The sequence below is a fragment of the Glycine max genome, chromosome 11, assembly GCF_000004515.6.
Source record: "Glycine max cultivar Williams 82 chromosome 11, Glycine_max_v4.0, whole genome shotgun sequence".
NCBI lineage: Eukaryota > Viridiplantae > Streptophyta > Magnoliopsida > Fabales > Fabaceae > Glycine > Glycine max.
This window is the reverse complement of record NC_038247.2, coordinates 4,507,865-4,532,618: the sequence shown is the minus strand read 5'-3', so window position 1 is coordinate 4,532,618 and position 24,754 is coordinate 4,507,865. Positions and strand designations below refer to the sequence as shown.

Genomic DNA, 24,754 nt, shown 5'->3' with positions numbered 1-24,754 from the left:
AAACTTGATTTTTTACATCACCCTTGACCTTTTTTTTTCTTATATATTTATTATTTATTTTTACCACATCAGTCATCATCGATTATATTGAAAAATGCTAAACGCCACTTTAAAATGAAAATAAAAATAAAGAGTGAAAGTGATGTATGTAATACATACTGTGATGAGAAATAAAGAAATAATATAAAAGATTTTTATAATGTCAATTAATTAAAAATTATGATGTAAGATAATTTTATAATAATTAATTTAAAAGTCATCATTAACATCATGAAGATTTGTGATTCATTAAAATTTTAAACTCTTTTTCTTCTCTTATTTGTATTTTTACAGGTGTGTGTATCACTCAAGAGAAATAGTAGTGTAAGATAATTGTAAAAATTAGAATACAAAAAATTAAGAATTAAACATGTTCTCTTTTTTTATACAATAAACTCGATGATGACAACCACTAAGACTTAGTTTCTCTAAACATGTTTATTTTATACACTACCCTCGCACCTTATCTTTTATGATAAAAACAGAAAAAGAATAAAAACTCAACTGAATTTCCATCTCTTTATTGGACATAGGAGACTAGGAGTAGTTCGAAAAAAATAAAATAAAATAAAAGATGTGATCATTACTAGCACTATTCGCATTGGACATGTACATGAATTGGAGGTATAACATGGACACTTAAATTTCCTATAACTAAATTTCGTACTTTTTTTTTTACTTTTTACTTTTAAAATTTATAATGCTACTAATTAAAATACAATAATAGGAAATTAAGTGATACTAATATATTATTAACTAGTGTAAAATTTAAAAACTTCAATGATGATTTTTAATTTAAGTGGTCAGAAACCTAGAAGAACATGAAGTATAGAAATTGTGGGGAGGCTCGCACTAGTAGTGGGCCTAATGGGCCTAATGGCCCTAACATGTAGTGAAATTAGATTGACCAAACTTGGAGTAGATCCTTCTTTACAGCTGGTAGGAATAAAGCAAGACAGGCACAAACAACTTAAAATTTGATAACATCCTTTTTTGACTTCAGATGTTCATATGGATCATATGGTTCTATTTCTTTCTTCTATTTTATTTCTTGGAAGATTATTTTTCCTTTTTTCTCCTTTTAGAAGATGGGTTATGCAATTTATGTTTTGCCCCCTTGTTGGTTTTATTTATCTCCTACAAAGCGAAAGTTGTACGTGTCCATGATGAAGGGTATCATAGTGTTAATTAGCAAAGAAAATTTTGAAGGGGGAAGATGAGAGACCAAATTTTAGCACAAGTGAGTAATCTATGTGCGGCACTGAGGCGAGTTCATTTTTTCATTGATTGCTAATTCATATTGTAAGTCGTAGTAGTTGGAAACACATTAGTTGAGTGTGTAAGAAGTGAGTCCTAAATTAGAAGAGAGAAAAAAAAATGGATGGGCAGAATCCATACACTATATTTTGAATCATACAAGTATGCTACACTTCAACCATGCCTTGATGCATACACTCCTCCAGGCCCAAAAATCCTTCAAGATCAAACGTCAAATGTCAATACTATTCTATGACTTGAATTCTATCCGTAATACGTGTATACATATATTGCTGAGTAGGAGTAACAAGAAAAATTCCTCCCACAAATTATCGACCGGTAAGATGCACTAGAAGTAGAAACATGCAGTTTGCATGTTGTTATGCATTTTGCTGTCAGTTAGCGCATGCCACGCAGATCTAGGTAATATTAAGTTCAAATTCATTTTTCACATGTTAAAGTAATTTGTTGATATATTAGCATTTGTACATCACTGACTCGCTGTTACTTAGCCTGTCTCTCAACTTGCAATTACAACTTGATTGCAAATCAGCATTTGTGTAGGCTTTAAATAGCTGATACAGTTAACAATTGTATGATGGATCAAGCTTAAGCTTCTAAGTTCTAACAGGGTGATAGAGAGCAGAATTGGTGAATGTGAACCACAAGTATAGAGTTATTATAATACACTGAAGCTCCATTAAAAAGTGAACCATGAGTACATAATCATTATACTACATTGCAGCTGCATTAAACATGTTATTGTTATTAACCGATTTCAGGACCTAGAGGACCCCTTCCCTTATTTTTGAGAAAACTAGCTTAATATAATCTAGTTCTCATAAAGTTTGGTGTCTAGACGTGGAGTTAGGAGAATTTCAAGCGGGGTTGCTTTTAAATTTGTGAGTCCAATGCTCTCTGTCATGTCCACAACTTGATTTGAAGGAGAAGCAACATTGAAAGAATGTAACAGTCTAGCCATGGTCAAGTGCACCACACGCAGAGCCAGCGAGGCTCCAGGGCATGCTCTCCTTCCAGAACCAAAAGGGACGAGCTCATAGTTCTGACCCTTCACATCAACATCTTTGTGGCTTGTCAAGAACCTTCCAGGCTTGAAATCATGAGGATCACTCCAAACACGACCATCCCGGTGGATCTTCCAAGCATTCACCATTAAACGTGTACCAGCAGGAATGTGATAGCCACCTGAGAAGGTGCAGTCTTCCATGGCTGCACGAAGGGTGATAAGAGGACTTGGTGGATACAGCCGCATTGTTTCCTTCACAATGGCTTGGAGGTACACCAACTTGGTTATGTCAGATTCTTCCACCTTCCTGTCCTTCCCAATATAAGTGTCCAATTCATCTTGGACTTTTTTTAGTTCCATTTGATGGTTAAGTAGCAGAGATAGCACCCATGTTAGTGAAATCATGGTGGTGTCGCTTCCTGCTAAAATCAGATTCTGCCAACATAATTCATGAGATATACCCGTTTGTGGTTAGATGTCAAACGGAAAAGTCATGCATAAACTGATATTTTCTTCTAAATAAAAGAATGTTGTGCTGAATCAATAAGATTATATTACAGAACATAAATTTGGATAAGTGGAATGTGTTACATATGCTCATAAATAAGTGGTTTAATATATTATTCGTTCCTTGTGAGAAGATTTACGCACACCCCCGAATTATTAATCATAAGATATTATAACTCTTTTCCAATCGATGTCCTGAATTATGATGGAATAATTCCTTGTGAATTTATTAATCTTGACAAGTGCTCCGTGATGTGATATAGATAATACATTTATTCGTTTACAATCAAAGGCATGACGTGCTTAGTTTGGACTTGGGAGCTATATAGTACAAAGCCCTAAATTCCTTGGAGCATATCCACCATACTTTTGTTGTGTGTTTATCGGATGCAAGTTTTTTTATGGTATTGGTAGCAACCATGAAAACAAGACAGCTAAATTGCCGAGCACGTACTTACCAGACAAGTAGCCTTGATGATGGTATCTGAATCATAACCAGAAATCTCTGCATCTTTCAGAACATTCAGCATGACATCCATGAAATTATCCTGTTCTTCTTTTGCATCCATATTGAAAGCTCTTTTCCTTTTGTGTTCCTCTAACCACCCTTCAACCAGAGGATCCAATTCACTTGCAGTTCTCTTCATGGCCTTTTCATATCCGTTGATGTCCAACCACCCCAGAAATGGAATAGCATCAGATAACACAAACACCCCAAACAAACTCACACACTCTCTCATAACTTTCTTGTACCTTCTTGCTTCACCTTCTGCATAATCATCACTAGCACCATCATAGTATGGCTTCCCTCTCACCATTCTCAGAACAATATTATGAGTTAAATCCCCAAACCACTGCTTCATATCTACCAAAACCCCTCCCTTTGGACAACCTTCTCTAGACCACAACTTATAAAGCTCTCTTATTGCAACTTCTGACTCAGATGTTCTTGTGTTCTTCAGCAGTTCAAGCCGGTGGTTAGATAGAAGCTGAATAGTAGTTAATTTCCTTATCTCACGCCAATAAGGACCATAAGGAGTGAAGCCAAACATGGCATAGTTGTAGCCCATTAGCTTTGAGGCTGCAACACAGGGTCTGGTAGAAAATGCTTTGTCATGGACAGTGAAACACTCCTTGGCCATCTCCCAGCTACTCAATACAAGAACTTTGTATGAACCAAGCTTTATTGTGAAAATTGGTCCATGTTTCTCTGCCATTATCCCAAGTGTTTTGTGAGTATGTTGATGACCCCCAAAGAGGTGTAAATGGCCAATAATTGGCCATGCTCCTCCTGCTTGAGGTGCACTACAGATCTTGCCATGGCCACTATGTGTTCTCTTTAAGCCATAAATCAACACGCCTACTAACATGGCCAGAATGATGGAAATGAGAGTTTGGTGCTGGAAAGCATCCATGGCCATGCCCATGACCCTCCTGAGGACCAAATTCATCTAAATAATAGAAATTATTGTGCACTTATCATCTTTTCTTTTCTTTTTGTATGGAATTGCCTTTTTTCTATGGATGGAAGATAATTTTAATTGGTACTGTTTTGTGGGTGTTAAACTAAAAAATAAAAAACAGTTATTGAAAATTTTACTTTTAGAAAATAATAAAAATTAATTTAATTAATAAAATATAATTCTAATGGTGATTAAAGAAAACAAGGTATTGGTTGAATAATTAATTAAAAAAATGATTTAATTTAATTTTTTTATAAAAAAAATATATTCAGAAGAAGAAATATGTGGTTATAAAAAATATAAAAATATATTTTAAATTAAACACAAAGACAAAACTGTATTGTATCAGAATGAATTTGTCCATTTAACTCATTGGTGCATATATCTGTCTACCATATGTAGTCAATATCCAAATTTTCCATGGTAAAGAAAGAGCATCCATCATCCTCCCAATGAGGAAAGGACAAAAGAGTATTCATGTTGTCACCTATTTTCTAAAACGTAGACAACCGAGCTAGGGTTTAGAGTGTGCAGATGAATGAGATGATGAAGTAGATGACAGTTAAAAATTATCTTAATTAATGGGATACCATTAATGCCGAATGTAGTGATTTTGATGGCCTAGACATGGTTGTTAAATATGGTACATTCAATAACCAATCAGAGAATGCTTTCATTCTTGGCCCAATGGAATATAGGGTAATATCGTCAAGTTTTGGACTAGGCTATTTAAATATTCTCAAAATCTGGCATATGCATCCGAACTATTTGGATTTCATGAACAGGATCCCGGTAAAAAACTTCTTTAAGACACAAATAGAAATTTGAGTAGTGTGTTTGGATTAGCTTCGTAGGGAGAAATAATCAATTATTTTTTCATGGTGAAGATAAAGCAACAAAATAGTAAAACAACAGCGCAACTCCGTTGAACATTTATTGCAAGATGGAAAGCCCCAATTTGAGGCTTCTCCTTATTTTGAGAAAAACTAGCATAATATATAAATTCAGTCCTCATAAAGCTTTGTATCTAAACGTGGAGTTAGGAGAACTTGAAGTGGAGTAGCTTTTAAATTTGTGAGTCCAATGCACTCTGTCATGTCCACAGCTTGATTTGAAGGAGAAGCAACATTGAAAGAGTGTAAGATGTAAGAGTCTAGCCAAGTGCACAACACGCAGAGCCAGTGAGGAACCAAAAGGGATGAGCTCATAGTTCTGACCCTTCGCATCAACATCTTTGTGGCTTGCTAAGAACCTTTCAGGCTTGAAATCATGAGGATCAGGCCAAACACAACCATCTCTTTGGATCTTCCAAGTATTCACGATTAAATGCGTGCCGGCAGGAATGTGATAGCCGCATGAAAATGTGCACTCTTCCATGGCTGCACGAAGGGTGATAATAGGACTTGGTGGATATAGCCGCATAGTTTCCCTCACAATGGCTTGGAGGTACACTAATTTCTTTATGTCAGATTTTTCCACCTTCCTATCCTTCCCAACATGAGTATCCAATTCATCTTGAGCTTTTTTTAGTTCCATTTCATTGTTTAGTAGCAGAGATACCGCCCATGTTAGAGCCACCATGATGCTGTCTCCTGCTGCCAAAATCCGATTCTACAAAAAAAGTACACCAGCTCATGGTTCATGGTTGGAATTCAAAGTTAGATATTAATTTGTTTCTTGCTTTCCAATCCAAAGATGGATATTGTATATAATCAGATTTGGGAGAAGATTTAAACAGACGAATCAAATTACAATCCGAATATATTATAATTATACATCAACTTTATCTATCTCTATGTCATGTATTTTTATTGGATTAATTCCTTTTGAATTTATTATATAATGAGATGGACACACTTACCAGGCAAGTAGCCTTGATGATGGTGTCTGAATCATAATCAGAAACCTTAAGATCCTGCAGAACATTCAGCATAACATCCATGACATCCTGTTCTTCCTTTCCATTTGTACTCATAGCTCTTTTTCTTTTGTGTTCCCCAGCCACCCTGCAACCAAAGTGTCTATTTCACTAGCTGTTTTCTTCATAGCCTTTTTGTATCCATTGTTGTCTAGCCACCCCAGAAACGGAATCAGATAACACAAACACCCCAAACAATCTCATAAATTCCCTCAGTTTTCTTATACCTTCTGGCGTCACCTTATGCATAATCATCACCAGCCCCATGATATGGCTTCCCTCCCACCATTCTCAGAATAATATTAAGTGTCAAATCTCCAAAACCACTGCTTCATACTTACCAAAACCCCTCCTTTTGGACAACCTTCTCTTGACCATAACTTGTAAACCTTCCTTGTTGCAGTCTCTAACTCAGATGTTCTTGTGTCCTTGAGAAGTTCAAGCCTTTGGTTAGAGAGAAGCTCAATAGTGGCAAATTTCCTCATCTCACGCCAATACGGCCCATGAGGAGCAAAGCCAAACATTGCAGAATTGTAGGTCATTAGCTTTGAGGCTGTAACACAAGGCCTGGTGGAGAAAGCTTTGTCATGGACAGTGAAACACTCTTTGGCCATCTCCAAGCTACTCAACACCAGAACTTTGTATGAACCAAGTTTTATTGTGAAAATTGGACCATGTTTGTCAGCCATAGTCCCAAGTGTTTTGTGTGTAAGTTGTTGAGCCCCGAAAAGGTAAAATGACCAACAATAGGCCATGCTCCTCCTGCTTGAGGCGCAGTGCAGATCTTTGCATTAGGACCATGTGTTTTCTGTAACTTACAAAGCAAGGCACCTACTAACAAGGCAAGAATGCCTGAAATGAGTGTTTGGAGCTGGAAAACATCCATCACCATGACCATGTTGAGTGCTCCTAAGAGTAGGCCACCCCAAATTTGTTTTATATCGATTTTCCTTGTTCTTAGCTTAACATATAGTGCACCCTATTTGTCTTTTGACTTATAGATGGACCAGATTCATGTAAAACAAATGTTTCAGATTTATTACTTGTGCATGATTCATGTAAAGTCTGTTCAATTGATTAGACTTTAACAATTAAAAGTGGGTCGGTCCAGAAGTCTGCTTAGTTGCAGAATTGGAAAATTTTCACAATAACTTGTTGATCTTGAATTTACTATAAAGTATTTAATTTCATGACTTATCTAGTTTTTGTATCGAGTGATTTTTTTGATATGCAATTGGTACTATACTATGAAAGTATGCAAGCAACTAAACTTCCGATAAGATCCTTTCCTTAGCAAAAATTGACCCGCATCTTGAATTGTTCAAATCGTCAAACCGATTCATAGGAACTCGGTGAGAAACATTGTAGTTAGTTCCGCATATATGCGAGTGTATGTGCAGAATATGAATAAACATTTGATTGGATATTTTCTGACGTAAGTATTCAGCTGGTTCTATATCATCTCTTTCTATTTATTTTTTTTGTCATCGAAAGATTATTTTGTCTTTTTCTCTCATTTGAGAAAATAAGTTTGGCCGACTTTCTGCAATTAAAAGTGCCACTAAGCGTAGGCCACCTTTGAGAAAGTAACATTAGAATATTCATTGCAGATTAAGATGATTCTTATCGTAACTAAATATTTCTTAGCTAAATGGACCGACACTATACGTCTATACGCAGTATTTGAACCATTTTTCAAAAGGATCGTTTGGGCCTTATGTAGTGACTTTATGAAATTATATCACGAATATGTTATTATTTATTATTATCCTTCACAATAAACAGCTCGATTATAATTAAATAAAATGATTATGAACGATAAAATACTCTCTAAATATTTAACGTAACTACATACTCAATATTTAAACTCGAGATTAAAACAACCTCATCCCAATTGATCTACTTTACTCAATATGTTTGATTTTGAATTCGTATCTCTAAAGTATCAACCTCTCAAATACTCAAATAATCCCTACAGTAAACAAATTATACAACTGCTTTAAAGAATTAGAAATCATACTAAATAGAAAATACTAGTAGTTCCTTGAGTATTAAAAAAAATCAAATTAGTCTCTAGATATTAGTAAAATATATCAACATAAGAATCAAATTAATAGATATTCAATACTTTAAAAACTTTATTAAGGTCTATTAATACTTTAATTCGTTGTATAATTTTATTAAGGATTATTTAGAAGAGAGTAATACTTGAAGGACCAAATTGATAGTTTACTCATTAGTTTGTTTCACTTCTATAATTATCAAACATGCTTTCTACTATGGTCAAACATGAGTCAACTCTTGATGGAGATGTTTGGAAAAAATGGTGTAAACGTGAGTTTTAAGAGTCAAGTGAGTTGGGACTGAAGCTAATCTGGATAGCTTTTGGATCTGCGGATGAAGCTAATGGAATTGACAAGGATTATCTTCCACGTTTGTTTTCATGCAACTCAACAAACATGACAAGAAAATTGGCCACTTCAAAGGAGCAGTAGTATTAGGGAAAGGATTTAACTAAGATGTAAGAAATTCAAATTTTATAAGTGATCTCTGATGTGCTATAAATTAAAAGAGAAACACGCATAATATTACTCCATTTAAAAAAAGAAGCATGTATTACCATTACTATGACAAAAAGGATTTTATACCAAATTACCAAATCCGGTTGGTAATTAAAAGAGAAAGCATATATTACCGTTACTATGACAAATGCCAAATTACCAACTCCAGTTATCCCAATTCATAATGTGTTTCTTGGAAAGTAAGCACATGTATCCCAGGTTAGACTAAGAAAAAGATAAAAAAAAGTCTCATGGTTTTTTAAGCCTGGACCTAAGTCTTCCAGCAATGCTGTCAGAGCTAGGTTTGGAGGAAGAAGCAAGTGGCTTCTTGGTACCTGAACACTCATTTTTTTCAAGCTGAAGAGGTTTTGGGGTATCTGAACACTCAACTTTTTCAAGCTGATTTTGCTTATCAGAGAAAAGCAATCTCTTTGCTGAAACCTCAGCATCATCACCTTCAGATTCAGCTAGAGGCTTCAATGATTCCAGATGATTCTCGTTAACCTCAAGAGACTTGTCCACATCAGAGAAGGGTAGCGACCTTTTTGCTGAAACTGGGTTGGAAGGATCTGCATTTTTCTTCACATCTATTTCTGAGCGCCGGGTTTGAATAAGGTAGTGTGCAACTGATTTGTAACCCAATGTTGATATCTAAAATAAGGAGACATTTGAGCTTAGCTTCAATTCAATCTCAGAAACAACTTCCATGGTAAACCCAATTTTGGTCAAGAATTAGGAGTAACCTTTTTATATAGAGTGCCAGTTGGGGCCCATCCTTTTGCTTGACGACATAAGCTACAGTTGCAAATTCCACGACAAACAGGGCATAGCCAAGTTGGATTCTGCAAGGCTTCGAGTACATGCTCCCCATATCTACAAAAGCAGGATAAATGAAAATGAAGCACTGGGGTCAGAGCATCATAGGAAATCATAAATTGCAAGGTAGGTTCTTTTTCAAATTAAAACAAGCAATACCGATGAAGTACCAGGAATTTTTTTAAATATGAAGTGTAATAATATACTGAATTTCCATGATAAATAAGTGCATTTCATATCGACTGATGAATGATTCCAGACAAAATATTCAAAGCATAATCTAGGAATTTCTTGGATGTGTTTCTGGGCTTTGGCATAACAACGTAGCATCAATCCTGAAAGTTTCAGGTGTGTATGCACATGTGAGATTAGCCTTTGATAATATCTTGAATCATTAACAGATATCATAACTGTAGCAATATGTTTCAATGAAAACAAATTATCAATTATTTGTCAAATATGTGTTATACAGTAGCTTAGTTAACAATTATCAACCATAAACATCGGAAGCTTCAAACAATCCTGAAGATAATACAAATAGCAATGATAGGCCAAAATCTGATTTAGACAATTACAATTCCATATTAAGAAGTTACTAGGCAGTCATTTTCATATTAATTTTGGAATAGGCAGTTATTGGTTATGGCATGACAGTTATAATGATATATGAGTTGTGTTACAGACTTGTAAAAAGGGAATTAAGGTGTCACTTTGTTATTCCCTGTATTTAGGAGGAGGAAACCCTATGTTTCTACTCGAATTTGACCTAATTTCTTTATTCAAAGAGTTTAATAGGTATACACTGTCAATGTAAAAGTTTTTACACTATTAACTAATGATAAATCATTCAATACTTCTTTACTCGGAAAAAGATACCAACAACACAAGACTGGGGCATCAACCATTCAACTTCATCCTTATTTGTCTATAAGTATCCTACCATATCAGCACAATGAGGAGACTGCATCATCTCTTACCATAGATGTTAGAGGAGAGGAACACGTCTTAGAAGGCATACCTCATATACAAGCAATCTCCACAAAACTGCCCCTGGACCATGTTGCATTGGCTACAACTTGTCCGATAACCAAGAGTCTTTTGCCTATAAAACATTATTTTCATCCAATGAGAAAGTTTGTTGAGAAAAGAAAATGAACAAAATCATAAAGACTGATAGATCATAAAATTAAATTCATCACATAAATGGGATTGCGGTAAAAGCTTATGAAACTCAATTATGTGAGCGAGTGTGTATGTGTGTGTGTGTGTTCTGGCATGCAGTAAGTAAAGAAACGTGCTCTTAGTGTTGAAGGTGCCACAATCATACAAGAGTGCACAATAAAAAAAATGGTATTTTATTTTCACACAAAAATGAGTGTCATGTTACCCGCTAAGCATGTCTCGAAAATGTTATTCAAACATTTAAACAAATAGTAAACACAGATCATGGCAGACAGCCAATGCACCTTCACCAACTATTCATTAACAATTGAAAATGCTACTAATATGCTTTCTACATCATGGCTAGAGATATTGTGATTTCGAAAAAAAAAAGTGAAATAATAATAAAGAGTGTGTTAGAGGGTGTGATGGTAGATAGCACTCCTCTTAACAATTTTGATTTCACATAGTAGAGTGACAGATAAAGGATAACCTGCACTGATGGCAAGTTTTGCCATGGACGGAGTCATAAATTCGTTTCCCATCTTTGCCAACACCATCGACGAAGAGCGTCCAGGGCTTGTCGGTGTTTCCCAACAGCTTCTCGTGTTCTTCAGAGTACACCTCTGGCTTGGCACCTTGTTCAATGACCACCCTTCCATTTTTCTTAAACTCGTCTTTCTTTGGGGGAACTTCGGAGTAACTAACAGGAGTCACATTCTGCAACCTAGAAACACGATTCGGATTTTTAGGGCAAAAATAAATAAAAATGTGCATTGTGATTGATCGGAAAAGAACCTGGAAGAGCGGCGAACGGGGACGGAGGAGTTTGGAAGAGAAGGAGGGGTTTGGGGTTTGTGAGAGGAATAGGATCTTTTGTTTTTGTTGTTGAGCTTGAGAGTGAGGGAAAGGTCCAAGATTCCCAGCTTTCCCATTCTCTCGCGGTTTTCGCGGATTCTCTGCTCTCTCGACAGCTCGTACTCAGACATATTCTTCTTCTGTTCATGAGGTGTGTCGTGGTTGGATATGGCATCGAACTCCGACAATCGATTTCGCTTTCTGAGAGCGGGCATGGCTGAGGTTTGAAATTCAACGGTCTTTTCTGTGTGAGTGACAAGAGGCGGAGGAGGGAGGGAATCCCTAATAAATCCAAATCCAAGCTGGATAGTCACTTTTTATTTATAAATGTGTAATTTGGTAATAAATAAAAATATAAAATTTAATTTTTAAAATTGTGAAAAAGTATCATAAATATAGTCGGTCTTTACTTCTCTTTGTCATCATTAACAAAATAGCTTATTTGGTATGAACAAATTTCTTATTGGAATGATTAACAAATATAATTCTCATGGACATATTTATCTTATAATATTTTTTTAACTTTTCTTTTTCTCAGTCCATTGACAACTGTGATCCTGAAAGATGAAAATATAAAATTTAGTTTCAAAAGTGTAAAATGTGCGATAAATATATCCAAATGTTAATAATTAACTAATTATTATAATTTGAAAAAATTTATTATGATTACGACAACTTTTTTTTAACAAACTCATAAATTAAATTGAGTTTAAAAGAAAAAAGAATACTCATTTTATAAACTATAAATAATTTTTTTACACATGCTTGATGAAAGGTTCAAGTAAAACAAAAATATTTATTGTAAAACATTATAATCAAATTAGATCTATGAATAATTTTCAGGGGAAATTATAATTGCAATGACACTTTTAATTTGTAAAAAACACTCACCTCCTTTTGAATGATTTTTTAGATGATCAGTCAATAAAAAAATAATTGTGTATGATTTTTTTAAAAAAATTTAAAAATCAACAAACTTTTATTATAATTTGTAATTTGATGTCTTTGCATATATTAATAGACATTCATATTTTAGTATGAAAATTTTATTTAAAAAACAATTAAATAAATAGTGTTTGATTAAACAGAAAAAACAATTTTCTTATCATTTTACAATAATTTTTTTTCTTTTTTTTACTATGTTAATAGCATTTATTCAAGAGTTAACAACTAAAAGATTATTATTTTTTAGTTGAAGAAGAGTAAGAAGAATTCACCAAAACAATAAAAATTCACTTCCATTGATAATATTTTATGCATGTCTCAATCGTTGATGAAACTTAAAAATTATATAACGATGCAAACACTTACCGGTGTGATATGGCTCTTTCAAAATATTTTATCACAATTATTGTAAATTTTTTCAAGATTATAATAATTAGTCATAGTCTATTATTAACGTCCGACTATATTTGTTACACTTTTTACACTTTCTTAAATTTTATATTTTCATCTTCCAAGGATGCATTTGTCAGTGGGTGAAAAGACGAAAAGTTAAAAAAATATTATATAATAAATATGTCTTTATGTTGATAATTAGAGATGACTACGTTGTCAATCATTTTAGTAACAAATTTGTCCATCTGTGTCACATATACTATTTTATTAACAGTAACGAACAAAAGTTAATGACCGAATATATTTATCATACTTTTTACACTTTCGGAGATTAAATTTTATATTTTTATCTTTCGGGAATACATTTGTCAACAAATTACACATCTAAAAACAAAAATGACTATTTACCCTAAATCCAAAAATGAAAAAAAGGTTGTTCTCTCCCACTTCGCATTCCATCATATCCCCCTAAATTCCTCTTAACCCCTCGATGGTTAAGGAATTAAAATAAAATTAATTAAAATTATACAACTTTTTTTATCATAAAAATTAGTGCACCTTCTAAATATTACTAATACTCTCTTACCAAAAAATTTAATTAAAATATTTTATATATTTATTCTTCAACTATTATTCTCAATAAAATTTATAATATTACTTGAAAATAAGGCTAGCTATGAAATATAAATATAATCATCCTTCATAAATAATAAGTTTAAGTTGTGTATAGTAAAGTTAAATATAGTTAATAGATGATTGAATTTTTTAAATATGATTACATAAATTTGTAAAGTATTTTTTTTACCATGGTTTAGTAAATATTTTATTGAAATTAAATATGAAAAGATAGCGTTTGTGCTTTAACTTCTAAGAAATTGTGCATCACACAAATCACAAAGAGAGGGAAATATAGTTGTCTATTAAAATGTCACGTGGCTATTAAAGCGTTTGTTACATTTAATAATTTTTCATTAACAAAGGGTTTAATTTACACTGTTTATAAATATTAAGATATGTCGTAAAAAAATATTAGGATATAATTTCCACTCTTATGAATTTTAAGGTTTGATTCGCACTACTCAAATGTTAAGAAACTACTATAACATTATTTTCTTCGAGGGTTCGTTCTATATAAATGAAAAAAAATGAGATAAAAATTTGAATTAAATTAGAATGTAAAAATATAAATCTTACATTAGTTTACTATTTATTTCTTTAATTTTTTGGGTATCTTTCTCTTCAGACGAATATGACCTTAGAAATAATACATATACATTCACACTTTTTAAACATATAATCATGCCCATAATTTATTTTTATTTCTCTGTTCATGTCACATTAAAATACGTGCATACCCATAATATCTATATTTAAACCTTTATTTTTTCTCTCTCACTACGTTATAATAGCATATTAAATGTCCATGAATACTTTTTTTTTCTTTTTCAATTGGAATACTGTCTTATTATCCAAGTTTAATGAACGTTTGGTTCAAAGAAATTTTCAGTTTTTTTCTCACGTTTTTCTCTTTTTATAGTTTGTGTTGTGCAACTACTTCGCGATGCAAAAGCATAGGCAAAATTATGGGTGTTAATTATAAAATACTTGTGCTCTATATATTTCTATGGTTACTGGTTAAATTAAAAAAATATTATTTTTACTAATGTATTTTATATTAAAAAAGACATCATATTTAAACTTAACATATCTAATATACTTAATTTGAAAATAAAAAATTATTTAAATATCCGTATTAAAGAAAATTTATATACATGAATTTATACACTGTCTTGTCTTGCTTAATATAGTGTGTCAAATAAGTCCTAAGTTTGTTGGATTCAGATGGACGGTATAATACTACACGATGAACTTAAGATATAGGCATCGCTTCTAAACTCTCAATGTAAATTTGCTTTTAGTTATGGTCACCAAACAATACCTAATCTAATTAATCCCCAGAACCTTCTTCCCCAACGGTGTCACTAGTCTCTTTGACCTTGAGTGCGTCACCATAAGGCACCCCTGTGACTTTGAATTGCAGAACTTGCTTATTGTTAAAAACTAAATAACCGAGGCTACATTACATCCTTAGCACGCTGAGAAATCTGCACATGTACATATGTTGATGACCTACCACATGAAATTTATTGTTCAAATTGTCCACTTCATTCCATTTTTTTTTATAAAAAATTGATAGAAGGGGTCAAAGTACATAGGATATAATATAACTAAGCTTAGAAGTTTTCTCTAGTGAGGAAAGAAAGCTTCCTTATAAGCTTCCCATCTGATTGTGCCTCTTGCATGCAACGGTGCTTTTAGTGCTTGTTTGCGTGAAAAGAACTCGTGGATCATAAAATCATGGCATTGAAATATCATAATTTTTTTTCCCTTTTGCTTTTGCTTGTGAATCTGAGCTTTCATGGAAATATTGCTGCTCAGAATGCTAAGTTAGCAGCTTCTTTCATCTTTGGGGACTCATTGGTTGATGCAGGAAACAACAACTATCTTTCAACTTTTTCCAAGGCAGACGTTCCCCCCAATGGAATTGATTTCAAGGCCTCTGGAGGAAATCCCACAGGACGTTTCACCAATGGAAGAACCATTAGTGATATTGTTGGTACTGTCACATTTAAGCACACTTTTGTCCTTGCTAATAAACAATTAGCCTAGCTTGTATTTTATCACTTGTTTTTTATATCACTTTTTTTTTATCCTTTTTAGGAGAGGAATTAGGACAACCAAGTTATGCTGTCCCATATTTGGCACCAAACACAACTGGGAAAACCATACTCAATGGAGTGAATTATGCTTCAGGAGGAGGAGGGATTCTCAATGCAACAGGAAGCTTATTTGTTAGTATTTCTTAACTCTACTCTATCATTGATATGTGTATTAAGCAATATAATTGTTTCATGCTACGTGCTTTAATTTATTTTTTCAGGTGAATAGGCTCGGAATGGATATTCAAATAAATTACTTCAACATAACAAGAAAACAGATTGACAAGTTGCTAGGCAAATCGGAGGCGAGAGATTACATAATGAAGAAATCCTTGTTCTCCATCATTGTTGGGTCCAATGATTTCTTAAACAATTATCTTCTTCCTTTTGTTTCCTCTGGAGTGAGAGTTTCTCAAAATCCGGATGCTTTCGTCGATGACATGATCAATCATTTCAGGATCCAACTATACGTATGCACCTTAATCTAAAATTAACTAATTGAACTTTTATCTCTTAATTTGTATATAATGTCAAAGTTAATATGATTTACATATTGTCAGATATAATGCTTAAATAATACTATCAAAGTTAATATGTATGTTTGAATGACAGAGACTTTACCAACTGGAAGCTCGGAAGTTTGTGATCAGCAACGTTGGCCCATTAGGCTGCATACCTTACCAGAGGATTATAAATGAGCTGAACGATGAAGATTGTGTGGATTTGGCTAACGAGCTTGCAACCCAATACAATTCCCGATTGAAAGATTTGGTTGCTGAGCTAAATGAAAACCTCCCTGGAGCCACCTTTGTCCTCGCAAATGTGTATGATTTAGTGTCGGAGCTGATCGTAAATTATCATAAATATGGTAATAGTTTACTATGTATTTTTCTTTTATGGATCCATGCTCTCCAATATTTCATATATTATAGTATAGTGCTTAAGTAGATAGTGTATGCATTACTAGTATGAAAGATTTTTATAATGCTATCCTCTTTAAAAATCATATCAACAATTATATCTGATTAGTTAAACTTTTTTACGCTAACATTACATAGAAACTAAACTCTTACTATATTTTACATGGATAACTTTTTTACTCAAAGGCTTTCACCAAATCAACTAGTATTTCAACATGAAATATCCATTATAACATTTGTTTGTTTTGCAGGATTCACAACAGCAAGCAGAGGTTGCTGTGGAATTGGAAGTGGAGGTCAGGTTGCAGGGATAATCCCATGTGTGCCAACATCTAGCTTGTGCTCAGATAGGCACAAGCACGTGTTCTGGGATCAATACCACCCAAGTGAGGCAGCCAACATAATACTTGCCAAGCAGCTTATTAATGGAGACAAGAGATACATATCTCCAATGAATCTTAGACAACTCATTGATCTTTGATCATTAATTTCCATGCCTTATTTTGTCCACGCAGTTTTCTTTTTCTTCCTTGATTCTCTGTCAAAGTGTGTTACTGTAGCTGTCTAAAAGGTGGTCAAGCCTTTTTTTTATTTTTTATTATTGCAACATAATATGAATTTTACAAGCGTAGTTTGCTTCCTTAACTAACGCATGTATGGTTTCAAGATTTTATCTAATTGCTGGTTTAAGTTTGACATTGGTCTTTGACTCTTTGCCTTGCTCAAAGAAACTACACGTGTCAGGTGCATATGGAGAAGATTTCATTTTCTTGTGGCTTTAGTAAAATCGAGATAACAGACCTAGGAAGCATTTTGTTCAACAACTTCTGCCCTTGGTAGTTTATTTTCTGTTTATGGCAAGTACATGACGTGAATGGTATTTTTGTCTCGAAGCCCCAAATAATACGCGAGTGGAATTAAATAAATATGTTTAAAGGGACAAATTTTACTTAGTATGCATTTTTTTTAGTTCATAAAATTCAAATTAAAACATTTTTTTTAAGTGAACTAAATGTCTCACTACTTAGCTCATTAGATGTTGATAATGTACGTTGATTGATTGTGAACGGTTTAAATATATATTTTTAATTTCCATATTTTTTTTAAATTTTAATTTAATTAAACTATAATTTTTGTCCTCAAAATTTGACTTTATTACAAATTTTACCCCAATTATGTTTTTCCTAGTTTTACCCCAAAAATTTAAAAATATTGAAAATGTTATCCTTCCTTTAATTAACCGTCAATTTTGTTAGTTAATTGTTGATGTGTTAATTTTGACCATTGATGTAATATGAGTAAATGACATAGTGATAATGTGATATTAAAAATATTGATAATGAAATAATTTTTCTTAATCGTTCTAGTATGATCCATGTATATATATCACTTTTTTTTATTTTTTCTTATACAAGTAACTCTAAGTAATAAATCTTTTCAATAGAATAACTTTTTATTTTATTGTTTCCAATGAATCGCACTAAAAACTTTTGAAAACTTTTATCACATGTACATATTATAATAATAATTTATTGTTTTTTTTAGTTAATATTAAATTGGCAAGAAACGTTGCTTTATGAAGCAACAGTTACCTCGGAAACAACAACATTTTGTATGTTTTTATAGTGAGGGTTGCTATACAAGCATAATAATGCTTCCCCAATATGCTTACCGATATGGATGCTCTAGCGTAATAACGTGTGATTAGGGAACAAAATGCACAACATTTGTAAAAATATGGGACAAAAATGTGCAACATTATTGAAATATTGGAGCTAAACGTGCAATATTATAAAAACATGGGGCATATAAAACTGTTTGTAATGCACACGTTCGTAAAACTAGAATTGAAAAGTATAACATATTTTTGGATGCAAAGGAACATAATTAGTAATCTTACAAGTTCAGCAATATTTCGAAAAATAGATAGGTTATTGGCTCAATCTAAACTTTTGTGTCACAAAAAAGTCAAGCAACCTAAAAGCATCCAAAAACATACATCTCTTTCCCTTGGTGAAGATCTGAAGATGAAGTTTGTCGCATTCCATGACATGGCAAACTCCATTTTTTGGTTTACATGGGCCAGACAGGTGCAGTTCGGAAAGGGCAAAGCACTTTGTTAATGGGCCGTGGTTGAACTGAAAACCAATACGTACAAAATACACAAAAACAAACCCTTTTAACTTGGCCGCGCGTGGGTTCTGGAGCGGGATTTGAGAATTGAGAAAGATTCTCAATCCTCTTCCTCAATTCAATTCAAGCTGTGTGAACATGAAATTGAAACTTGGACAAGAAAAATTCAATTAAAATTCCCCCCAAATTACCGTGCATGTGTCGTCGCCTGGACCCAAATCACTCTCTCTCTCTCTGAGCATAATATTAGGGTTTAACAAGGAGTTTTCTTCACTCTGGCAATAACACTCACAACACAGCGATGTCATTTTCGTTGTTCGCCACTCCGCAGCAACAGCAACCGCAGCAGCAGTCTCCTTTTCAGCCACAGCAAACTAGTTTGTTCCTTCCGCAGCAGCAGCAACAATTTCAACAACAGCAACAACAACAACAACAGCAACAACAACAACAACAGCAACAATTTCAACAACAGCAACAGCAGCAGCAGCCGCAACAGCAGTTGTTTTTGTTTACTAACGATAGAACCCCCGCTAGTTATAGTACCAATTGGGCGGATCTTCATCCTGATTCCCAGAAGATTCTCCTTCAGATCGAGTATGCTCTAATTATCCCGAGAGAGTGTAGTGTTCTTCTGTGGTTCTTGTTTCGACTTTTAGTTTTGCTAAATTAACTGTTATCTGTTACTTAGGGAGCGGATATTGGAGTTTAGGGATGAAAGCCAGAGACTAGATCAGTGTAGTCGTCTTTATGATTCTTCAGTTTCCAACGATGGATTTGAGCTTGATGCAGGTCATATAGTTCAGGTGCTCTCTTTGTGCTCTTGTTGCTTATCAGTTATCTATTCCATTTTTGTTAAATATGATTTTTTTTTTCATTTCAAGTAAAACGTTTTTTCTTGGGTGGTAGAATAGAACTTGCGGTAAAATGGCAGTCTCCTTACAAAAAGAGAGGCAAAAAAGGGTGGATTGATGTATCTAGTTGAGTCATATTTGATTTCATTTGACTGATTTTGTTGTAATTTATATGCTAATGGTGTTTAGCTGACGGATAAATGGAGTATCTGTTTTTACTAGAGTTTTGCATGCTGCAGACCACGGTTCATGTTCTAGCTTGCCAGTTGTAAACTAGCATAATTCTTAGTCATTTCTATTACTATTCTGTCAACAGAGCAAACGTTATCACCCTTAGCTGATTTCTATAAGAATTTTAAATTCCATTGTTTGTTGTTTACAAAGTAAGTGGGAAAGAAGTGTTTTTGTCGACAGTTACAACTTAAAGTGAAAAAGAAGTTGTAGCAAAATTAGTTGATAGTTGACACTTGAATTATTTGGTTTGCTCCATTTCTCTATTAAGGATATGTGACTTCAAAAACTCAAAAGATCTGTGAGCTTTTCTTGTATTTTGTTTGTCACATATAGGTTAGCAAATGATTTAGGCATTTAGCCTTCATAAATGGGTTATTTAAGACTGAAGTAATCTAACTCTTGTTGCAATTGCAATTTTTGTGGAAACCGGCTAACCTATTTTTGAGAGATGTTAAAGCATGCAGGCTTCTTATGATTGGTAAAGTTAATTTTAAATCCATTGTTTCATTCCTATCTGCTTTTCATGTATTGTTAATCAACTTTTTTCTCTGAACTAAGAACTATTACTAGTGTTGATATGGTTAACTGCTCCCTTCTCTCATAACATCTTGCTTATTGCTTTATGTGATCTATTCATGAATGATGAAACAATGTTTCTTTCTTCCTTGTGATGTTTGATAGGAACTTGGTGGAATTAACACTGCTATGGAACGACAGAAAACATTGCTACATGAACTGATGTCCACTGTTAAGGATATGTTACGCAACACAGAGGTTGCTGTTCGTTCCTTTATGATGCTACGCCCTAGGTTCCTTCATCCGAGTGGGGGTACATCAAGTGCCACTGCCCCATCACAGACTCCTGGTGCAACTATAGCACCTAGTTCGAGTAGCCAACCAACAACTGCTTCTATAGTGCCTGTTTTTGATTTCTACAGTGGTCTTCCAAGGAAACCGTCTCCGTTTTTACAGCAGACAGTTTTAAGATTTGAGAAGTATCTTGGTGAGTGCCATCAGTGGATTGAAGAGTTGGAGCAGCTGCTTCTCTTGGAGTCTGAGAGAAATGCATCCAGTAATGGTTCCTCATTATTGCAATCTCTTCCCAAGGTCATGACAAATGTGCATGACTTTTTTGTTCATGTGGCTGCGAAGGTAGAATGAAACAAATATTGCTTCGTAATTTTTTTAACTAATATCACACCATACGGCTATGAGTATATGCACTTTATAGTGAATCACATGAATTAAATTTACCTATTCATGACATGCAAAATTTAATGATTGTAGAACTCTTAATTCTTTTATCACTTATTCACTTTTCTCTTTCATTTGTTTTTATCATATACTAATTTGTGTATGTGTTGTCGTTGGTTCATGTCAAATTGTGACTTGTGAGCTCTTTTTGTTTAAACTGAGTCTATTATATAGGACATTCACCTCCTCCTTGTTAATGCTTCTCTGCTACTTCCAATTTGTAATCATTTTCTATTTTTCATATGGAAATACTATGCATAGTACCATGCTCCATTTCCTGCTAATTGTAATGAATGAAGAACATAACTTTTTGTATTAGAGATGATGATACTTATGTAATTTCCACTTTTGTTCAAAAAAGGGCCCTCATGCATATATAAAACCGTGCCCTATAATAATATTTACAATTCTCATTTACGGTAATAACAACAGGCTTTTAAATAATGGCTATTCAGGTGGAGAGCATTCATCAGTACATTGAATCAATGAAATCAGCATACCTAGCTGATCAGCGTCACCGGGGGGAGGTGAATGATCCATTTTTGGAGGCAGATCGGCGAGAAACTGCAAGACAAGAAGCTGCCTCAAAAAGAGTTCATCCAACATTGCATTTACCTGCAAATTCACAGCCCTCAACCCAAGTTGCTGGGTTGTTTTCCAGTTCTGGGACTCAAGCAGCATTGCCTGCCCCACAGACAGCTGCATCAACTTCATCTTTGTCATCAGGAAGTGGATTATCTCTTTTTAGCACACCATCTTCTGCTCCATCATCTTCTATGTTGTCATCTCTGTTTGCAACACCAACTCCTGCTCCAGGACCGCAAACCTCACTTTTTGGCTCTACAACACCTGTACCTGGTCCTGTATCAACTCCCTCTCTGTTTGGTAATACTACTCCATTGTTTAGTACGACTCCAGCTACAAATTCTCTCTTTTCAAGTCCATTTGTTTCAGGTACTGTCTTGGGTTGTAGTTCTTCACAGTCATCTTACTTTCAAGTATTAACAGACCATGTAGTTGTTTTAGATAGAAAATTGTTTTGGAAAACACAATTTCATTTTTGAGGGCTGATGTTGGACAACAGAACACATAGGACTTAAAAGATCAAAATTAGGGTTTATTGGGAGAATTAAAGAAAGAAAGGTGAAGGTAGAGGTTTAAGATTAAGGTTTAACTGAGGTTGAACCAGAGCCAAGGTGATGCTCAATATACAACATATACATTGCTGACAACCACTTCCCCTCCCCCAAACAATATGTAAGAAAAATAAAATATACATAGATTTAATATATAAAGAAAATCATGGAAAAATTGTTGAAATATATTTTCTAATATTGTTAAAATAATTTATCACATATGATAAGTATATTATACTAGAGCTGATATTTTTTTAACTTAGACTAATTTCACATCAAATTTGTAGAAGTAGAGAAGTAAAGCTTTTTAATTCTTATCCAATATTACTCTCATCAAATAAGTAACAAAAGGAAGAGGTGAAGGCATGAAGCTTCTCATTATTAATTGAAGCCAAAGTTGTCGCGTTGCAGGTTCCTATTTGTCCTACATTGGATTTGTTAACAGGAGTACTGAGTTTCGGTTGTAAATACTAAATACTAAATAGGGAACCATTGAACCAAATAATAGTGAAGAAGTTTTAGTTTTAATTATCATAATTTTTAATTATCAAGAGAATTGGTTGAACCATGTGAACATTAATTGGTTCACATGAGCTGCTGATTCTATACTGCTTTTCTGGTTCAAGTATTTGTTTTGGAAAATATGGTTTTTTGGGGTCATTTGTGGAATGGCTGGAGGACCTAGTCCCTATTCCAGTTTCACTGGCTGATCTGTTCCGTTTTTGAAAATCTGGTTGAAATTATTGAATATAGTATTGTTGAACTTGACTGCTTGAGAGAAAAAAGATAGAAACAGGATCCATTGGTCTTTGTCCTTTAGACCTTTGTACATTCTCTTCATCAATTTCATGTTTTTGGAGAAGAGAAAAAAGAAATAAAGAATAGGGGAAGGGGCTTAGGGGTTTTATTCATCTTTCTTAATTCTATCTTAACATGAAATGAACCATTTGCTCTTTTTCGTACTCAGGCACTGCAACAGGATCTGGGGCTAGCTTTGGACCTGGGACGGTAAATAAATTTTATCCTTACTGGCTCTTTTTGTAGACTATTTCTGTCAATTATTAATTATTTAAAACAATCCTGGTATATTCTGTCTTGTCAGCCTTAATAGAATTAAGCATCATTTTTTTTTAAACAGCAAAAGATTTTATTAAAGAAATAAGAATCATGATCTGCTAATTTTGTTCTTTTTTTTATGGCTTCTATGATTGCATCTTCTGAGGCTTCTTTTGTATGATGTTCTTGCAGAAAAATCAACGGGTGAAATCCAGAACTGCTCGACGCTAATTAATGTGATCTGAAAGCATAAAGTTGATTGGAACCATTTCTGCTGCCAAACAAATATGCAATGTTCTGCTTGAAATAATGGTTTTTCCTTATCAGATGGTCTTAAAATGGGTTTTGCTCTGAATCTGATTGAGTCTTGGAATGTAGATGCCGCATCGAGGGCACTGGTATATATCGACATTTGGATTCCGCCTTGTTTCAATCCGTTGAGTTCTTCTATTAGGCATTTTCTGTTAGCTACTATTGACCCATTTTCTTTAACATTGTAGATTAATATAGGTTAGGTGATTTTGAACGCTAAATTTTCATGAAGCCTGTGTAGCTTTTCCATGAAACGTTGTAGCTTTGCCTTTTTCATGGTTCCAGTTTGAATTCGATACATCAGTCGCTGTTGTAAAAGATACTGCACGGAAGATGTTTAGATACATTTTACTGATATATTTTAAACTTGGAGTAATTGGCCTTTAATTGATCTTTAAAATACCAAGACATGTTCACTATTTAAATTTCAAGATTGTTACTGAAATCTCCTATCTGCTCCATTGAGCTATGTATTTTCAGATTACTTGAGGGAGTGGTTTAGTAGAATTTAGATAACTGGTTTTGTTGTACTGATAGTTGGGAGGAAAGAGTATAAAAATTTTGCTGAGATGGGACAAACTGGGCTGGGGTTCACGGGGAAAGGGAGTTTGGAATTTGGTTGCTTTTAAAGTTTTAGAGTTAGACTGAAGAATAATTAGTTCTTTTTAAAATGCTACTGCTTATTAAAATTACACTTTTCTCGTTCAGAACTTTGTTATATATTTCCTTATTATGTTAGAGATTTTGTGTGGGTTAAAATATAAAAAGTACGAGAAGTATGTACTAATTTTTAAAGAAGTAAAATAAGTAAACTATAGAAACATAATAGATCAAAAGTGAGCAACTAATTTGTCTGCACAACAACACAAGTATTCCCCTCACGGAATATATGATCGGACAAAAAATCCTTTAAAATAATCAATGAATGTTAGTAAAATATATTAATTTAAAAATTAACTTGATGGACATTCAATAGTTAGAAATTAGATATATAATTCTATTACTTTGGAGATTGCTTGGGAGAGAACCAGAAAGGGTAAATACCTGAGGGATCAGATTAATAGTACTTTAATAAATATTCAGTCCCCTTATTGTTAGAAAGAAAGAAAAAAAAAAACTAAATATGCCACATTCAGCCCTGTGTAATTTTTTTTTACAGTAGTAAAAATAGAAGCAAAGAGCTTCTTAATATT

At 33.7% G+C, this 24,754-nt stretch overlaps 4 protein-coding genes and 1 pseudogene across 5 annotated transcripts; 2 read left to right on the top strand and 3 right to left on the bottom strand.

Moving 5' to 3' along the window:
* Positions 1 to 1,923: 1,923 nt before the first annotated feature.
* On the bottom strand, positions 1,924 to 4,282 carry CYP82C1 (cytochrome P450 CYP82C1). Its single transcript, NM_001249250.3, has 2 exons — positions 3,289 to 4,282; positions 1,924 to 2,758 (listed from the first exon to the last, which is right to left on the bottom strand). Exons 1-2 carry the CDS (start codon positions 4,279 to 4,281, stop codon positions 2,129 to 2,131), a joined length of 1,623 nt encoding a protein of 540 aa, NP_001236179.2. The 5' UTR covers position 4,282; the 3' UTR covers positions 1,924 to 2,128.
* Positions 4,283 to 5,197: 915 nt separating this feature from the next.
* On the bottom strand, positions 5,198 to 7,203 carry LOC100814654 (cytochrome P450 CYP82D47-like; annotated as a pseudogene).
* A 1,648-nt stretch (positions 7,204 to 8,851) lies between these two features.
* On the bottom strand, positions 8,852 to 11,896 carry LOC100814126 (cell division cycle-associated 7-like protein). The gene is made up of 5 exons (XM_003537341.5): positions 11,548 to 11,896; positions 11,243 to 11,476; positions 10,607 to 10,690; positions 9,516 to 9,645; positions 8,852 to 9,423 (listed from the first exon to the last, which is right to left on the bottom strand). The coding sequence occupies exons 1-5, from the start codon at positions 11,820 to 11,822 to the stop codon at positions 9,022 to 9,024; spliced, it is 1,125 nt and encodes a 374-aa protein (XP_003537389.1). The 5' UTR covers positions 11,823 to 11,896; the 3' UTR covers positions 8,852 to 9,021.
* A 3,319-nt stretch (positions 11,897 to 15,215) lies between these two features.
* On the top strand, positions 15,216 to 17,356 carry LOC100811086 (GDSL esterase/lipase At2g23540). The gene is made up of 5 exons (XM_003537337.4): positions 15,216 to 15,562; positions 15,667 to 15,797; positions 15,887 to 16,135; positions 16,278 to 16,533; positions 16,837 to 17,356. The coding sequence occupies exons 1-5, from the start codon at positions 15,304 to 15,306 to the stop codon at positions 17,064 to 17,066; spliced, it is 1,125 nt and encodes a 374-aa protein (XP_003537385.1). The 5' UTR covers positions 15,216 to 15,303; the 3' UTR covers positions 17,067 to 17,356.
* Positions 17,357 to 18,698: 1,342 nt separating this feature from the next.
* On the top strand, positions 18,699 to 23,948 carry LOC100805204 (nuclear pore complex protein NUP58). Of its 2 annotated transcripts, none has more exons than XM_003537328.5 (6): positions 18,699 to 19,312; positions 19,407 to 19,521; positions 20,485 to 20,955; positions 21,513 to 22,011; positions 23,161 to 23,201; positions 23,442 to 23,948. In XM_003537328.5, the coding sequence occupies exons 1-6, from the start codon at positions 19,020 to 19,022 to the stop codon at positions 23,478 to 23,480; spliced, it is 1,458 nt and encodes a 485-aa protein (XP_003537376.1). In that variant the 5' UTR covers positions 18,699 to 19,019; the 3' UTR covers positions 23,481 to 23,948. The 2 variants fall into 2 exon arrangements, with proteins under 2 accessions (XP_003537376.1, XP_006590668.1); XM_006590605.4 differs by having other exon boundaries at positions 18,751 to 19,312; positions 21,513 to 21,942.
* Positions 23,949 to 24,754: the final 806 nt, after the last annotated feature.

What these genes read in the sequence shown, in the direction of transcription:
- CYP82C1 (NM_001249250.3), bottom strand. Translation starts at nt 4,281, where the DNA reads ATGAATTTGGTCCTCAGGAGGGTCATGGGCATGGCCATGGATGCTTTC. An exon ending in TCATCAAGGCTACTTGTCTG is followed by an intron (nt 2,759 to 3,288) that starts GTAAGTACGTGC and finishes TTATGTTGGCAG; the next exon opens with AATCTGATTTTAGCAGGAAG.
- LOC100814126 (XM_003537341.5), bottom strand. Translation starts at nt 11,822, where the DNA reads ATGCCCGCTCTCAGAAAGCGAAATCGATTGTCGGAGTTCGATGCCATA. An exon ending in AAAACTTGCCATCAGTGCAG is followed by an intron (nt 10,691 to 11,242) that starts GTTATCCTTTAT and finishes AATGTTTTATAG; the next exon opens with GCAAAAGACTCTTGGTTATC. An exon ending in GGAGATTGCTTGTATATGAG is followed by an intron (nt 9,646 to 10,606) that starts GTATGCCTTCTA and finishes CTGCTTTTGTAG; the next exon opens with ATATGGGGAGCATGTACTCG.
- LOC100811086 (XM_003537337.4), top strand. Translation starts at nt 15,304, where the DNA reads ATGGCATTGAAATATCATAATTTTTTTTCCCTTTTGCTTTTGCTTGTG. An exon ending in ATGCAACAGGAAGCTTATTT is followed by an intron (nt 15,798 to 15,886) that starts GTTAGTATTTCT and finishes TTATTTTTTCAG; the next exon opens with GTGAATAGGCTCGGAATGGA. An exon ending in CGTAAATTATCATAAATATG is followed by an intron (nt 16,534 to 16,836) that starts GTAATAGTTTAC and finishes TTTGTTTTGCAG; the next exon opens with GATTCACAACAGCAAGCAGA.
- LOC100805204 (XM_003537328.5), top strand. Translation starts at nt 19,020, where the DNA reads ATGTCATTTTCGTTGTTCGCCACTCCGCAGCAACAGCAACCGCAGCAG. An exon ending in AAGATTCTCCTTCAGATCGA is followed by an intron (nt 19,313 to 19,406) that starts GTATGCTCTAAT and finishes TCTGTTACTTAG; the next exon opens with GGAGCGGATATTGGAGTTTA. An exon ending in ATGCAGGTCATATAGTTCAG is followed by an intron (nt 19,522 to 20,484) that starts GTGCTCTCTTTG and finishes GATGTTTGATAG; the next exon opens with GAACTTGGTGGAATTAACAC.